Genomic DNA, 4,159 nt, shown 5'->3' on the forward strand with positions numbered 1-4,159 from the left:
GGACAGAGAGAGAGAGGGGGGGACAGAGAGAGAGAGGGGGGGACAGAGAGAGAGAGGGGGGGACAGAGAGAGAGAGGGGGGGACAGAGAGAGAGAGGGGGGGACAGAGAGAGAGAGGGGGGGACAGAGAGAGAGAGGGGGGGACAGAGAGAGAGAGGGGGGGACAGAGAGAGAGAGGGGGGGACAGAGAGAGAGAGGGGGGGACAGAGAGAGAGAGGGGGGGACAGAGAGAGAGAGGGGGGGACAGAGAGAGAGAGGGGGGGACAGAGAGAGAGAGGGGGGGACAGAGAGAGAGAGGGGGGGACAGAGAGAGAGAGGGGGGGACAGAGAGAGAGAGGGGGGGACAGAGAGAGAGAGGGGGGGACAGAGAGAGAGGGGGGGACAGAGAGAGAGAGGGGGGGACAGAGAGAGAGAGGGGGGGACAGAGAGAGAGAGGGGGGGACAGAGAGAGAGAGGGGGGGACAGAGAGAGAGAGGGGGGGACAGAGAGAGAGAGGGGGGGACAGAGAGAGAGAGGGGGGGACAGAGAGAGAGAGGGGGGACAGAGAGAGAGAGGGGGGGACAGAGAGAGAGAGGGGGGGACAGAGAGAGAGAGGGGGGGACAGAGAGAGAGAGGGGGGGACAGAGAGAGAGAGGGGGGGACAGAGAGAGAGAGGGGGGGACAGAGAGAGAGAGGGGGGGACAGAGAGAGAGAGGGGGGGACAGAGAGAGAGAGGGGGGGACAGAGAGAGAGAGGGGGGGACAGAGAGAGAGAGGGGGGGACAGAGAGAGAGAGGGGGGACAGAGAGAGAGAGGGGGGGACAGAGAGAGAGAGGGGGGGACAGAGAGAGAGAGGGGGTGACAGAGAGAGAGAGGGGGGGACAGAGAGAGAGAGGGGGGGACAGAGAGAGAGAGAGAGGGGACAAAGAGAGAGAGAGAGGGGACAAAGAGAGAGAGAGAGGGGACAAAGAGAGAGAGAGAGGGGACAAAGAGAGAGAGAGAGGGGACAAAGAGAGAGAGAGGGTGGGACAGAGAGAGAGAGAGGGGGGAGACAGAGAGAGAGAGAGAGGGGGGGACAGATAGAGAGAGAGGGGGGACAGAGAGAGAGGGGTGAGGGGGGGGACAGAGAGAGAGACAGGGGGGAGACAGAGAGAGGGGGGGACAGAGAGAGAGAGGGGGGGACATAGAGAGAGAGAGGGGGGGACAGAGAGAGAGAGAGAGAGGGGGGGGGACAGAGAGAGAGAGAGAGGGGGGGACAGAGAGAGAGGGGTGGGGACAGAGAGAGAGAGGGGGGGACAGAGAGAGAGAGGGGGGGGGACAGAGAGAGAGAGAGGGGGGGACAGAGAGAGAGAGAGGGGGGACAGAGAGAGAGAGAGGGGGGGACAGAGAGAGAGAGAAGGGGGGACAGAGAGAGAGAGAGGGGGGGACAGAGAGAGAGAGAGGGGGGGACAGAGAGAGAGAGAGGGGGGACAGAGAGAGAGAGAGGGGGGGGGACAGAGAGAGAGAGAGGGGGGGACAGAGAGAGAGAGAGGGGGGGGACAGAGAGAGAGAGAGAGGGGGGGACAGAGAGAGAGAGAGGGGGGGACAGAGAGAGAGAGAGGGGGGGACAGAGAGAGAGAGAGGGGGGGACAGAGAGAGAGAGGGGGGGACAGAGAGAGAGAGGGGGGGACAGAGAGAGAGAGGGGGGGACAGAGAGAGAGAGGGGGGGACAGAGAGAGAGAGAGAAGGGGGGACAGAGAGAGAGAGGGGGGGACAGAGAGAGAGAGAGAGGGGGGGGGGACAGAGAGAGAAAGGGGGGGGGGAGACAGAGAGGGAGGGGGGACAGAGAGGGAGAGAGAGTGAAGGGGGGGGGGGGGGGGGGCAGTCCAGGCCTCTCTCTGGATTGGAACCAAGACCTCAGGAGAAGGTGGGATGGGGGCAGGGTGGGGGATGCCAATTTCTCTCCCCAAGTTGTCGCCACAAGACGTCCCCCCCCCTCCCCGGCCTGGTCCATCACCGTGGGGACGGGTGCGGGGAGGGCGGTGTTAAACGAGGAAGTAACATGCGGCCTACTTCCAGGGCCTAGCTTTCCAATAGACACCCCCATCTCGCCGACATTGCCTCAAGCCCTCCCCCCTCCCCCGAGCAATACCGTCACCCCAAACTAACATCGAAGGCAACCTTCGGCAGGGCGGGGGGGGGGGGGGGGCACCCCTCCCGAGCCCAACCCTTTACTTTGGTTTCACAAGAACAGTCTGGAATCTTTGGTGCGAATTTCTTTTGGGGAGTGAAGGGGAGGGGGGGCCCTTTCCCTGGGGAGGGGTTAGGGGGTTGCGCTTTCACCCTGGACACCATGTCAGTCGCCGTCGGCAACCCCCCTTCCCCCGGGCTGAGGGGGCAACCCAGGAAACGAACAACCAGCCCCCAACGAACCCCAACCCAAACGGAGGTTGACCCCCAATTTTAGACCAATCGTACAGAGGTCGGATTGGATTGGAGCTTGCTCTTGTTGGGTCAATGGTGGACACTTCTTGGGTGGGGAAACGGGGAGGGGTTCGAAGGAAACTCCTTCGACAAGACGACCCCCCCCCCCCCCCCCCCGCCACCCTCCCTCCGCCAGCGATTTCTGCCCCGGTCTATCTCCTAACCTCGCCTCCCCCTTTGACCTCAAAGTAGGGGAGTGCGGGGCGGGAGGGAAGGTCAAGGGTCACGCATGGCGGAGGGGATGAAACCATTCCCGACTACAGCAGAAGGGTCTCCTGACAGATGCCCATCCCCCTGGCGTTCCCGTGGGGAGCCCCTTTCCGGGAAAGGGATGGAGAACAGGGGGGGGGGGGGGGTGGGAGAAGAGTGTAAACAAAAAAGAATCCGTCTCACTTTAGGGGAGGGGCTAAGAAATGGATTGAGTGGGTGTGGGGGGGGGGGGGGGGCGATAATGACTTCTACCAGCCCGACCGTGTGGGAATAACTGAGTTAAGTCACCCGGGAACAATCCTCTTCCGGTCATTCCTCCTCCTGCTCCCACGTGGAGCACTGTTAGCCTCCTCTCCAGCTCCTTCCACCGACTAGTTCGAGAGCTCTTTCCCTCGCAGGACTTGGCACTCCTCGCTGGTCACCGGACTCGGCGTGCTGACCTGCTCGCCCCTCTTCTTGCGCAGGGTGTCGATCCAGTTGGAACTGGAGCGGCTGCCAAAGCTGGACAGGGCGAGGGAGCTCAGGCGCATGTTCTTGCCGGAGGTAATGAGTTCGCCGAAGCCCTCCTGGTGGGAGAAGGCGTAGCCAGAGCGGCGGGAGCCCGCCCGGCCCACCCGCCTCATGCAGCGGTGCTGTGGCTTCTGTTTCTTGCGGACTAGCTGCGTGTAGCGGACCTGCGAGTTGGGGGGGGGGGGGGGGGAGGAAGGAAAAGGGACACGTCTTAGGCCCAGGAGAAGCACGATGGAGGACCCGGGGCCTGCAATGAGGCCTGAGGCCTACAGAGCAGAGGAACAAGAAACCCAGGCAGCAGAAATCTAGGGAAGGCCCGAAGCCTGGAGGGCAGGAATCTAGGGAAGGCCCAAAGCTTAGGGAGCAGAAATCTAGGGAAGGCCCAAAGCCTAGGGAGCAGAAATCTAGGGAAGGCCCAAAGGCGAGGGAGCAGAAATCTAGGGAAGGCCCAAAGTCCAGGCTGCAGAAATCTAGGAAGGCTCGAAGCCCAGGCAGTAGAAATCAAGGGAAGGCCCAAAGCCTGGGCAGCAGAAATCAAGGGAAGGCCCGAAGCCTAGGGAGCAGAAATCTAGGAAGGCTCGAAGCCAAGGGAGCAGGGATCAAGGGCAGGACTGAAGCCTAAGGAGCAGAAATCGAGGGAAGGCCCGAAGCCTAGGGAGCAGAAATATAGGAATGCTCGAAGCCTCGGCAGAAGAAATCTAGGAAGGCTCGAAGCCTAGTGAGCAGAAATCTAGGAAGGCTCGAAGCCGAGGGAGCAGAAGTCTAGGAAGGCTTGAGCCCAGGGAGCAGAAATCGAGGGCAGGCCCGAAGCCTAGGCAGCAGAAATCTAGGGCAGGCTCGAAGCCTGGGGAGCAGAAATCTAGGGAGGTTCGAAGCCGAGGGAGCAGAAATCTAGGGAAGGCCCGAAGCCTAGACAGCAGAAATCTAGGGCAGGCTCGAAGCCTGGGGAGCAGAAACCTAGGGAGGTTCGAAGCCGAGGGAACAGAAATCTAGGGAAGG

The 4,159-nt window shown here is 61.8% G+C and overlaps 1 protein-coding gene across 1 annotated transcript in view; it reads right to left on the reverse strand.

The window, feature by feature from the left end:
* Positions 1-2,183: 2,183 nt before the first annotated feature.
* Positions 2,184-4,159, reverse strand: part of LOC144490254 (phospholipid-transporting ATPase ID-like) — a gene marked incomplete at its 5' end in the record, with an annotated part of 6,335 nt that continues 4,359 nt past the window's right edge. The window contains one exon of the mRNA XM_078208039.1: positions 2,184-3,324. Within this exon, the coding sequence (XP_078064165.1) occupies positions 3,022-3,324 (303 nt within the window). The remainder of the gene's footprint in view (positions 3,325-4,159) is intronic.

This window comes from Mustelus asterias, unplaced genomic scaffold (genome assembly GCF_964213995.1).
Source record: "Mustelus asterias unplaced genomic scaffold, sMusAst1.hap1.1 HAP1_SCAFFOLD_3075, whole genome shotgun sequence".
Classification (NCBI taxonomy): Eukaryota; Metazoa; Chordata; class Chondrichthyes; order Carcharhiniformes; family Triakidae; genus Mustelus; species Mustelus asterias.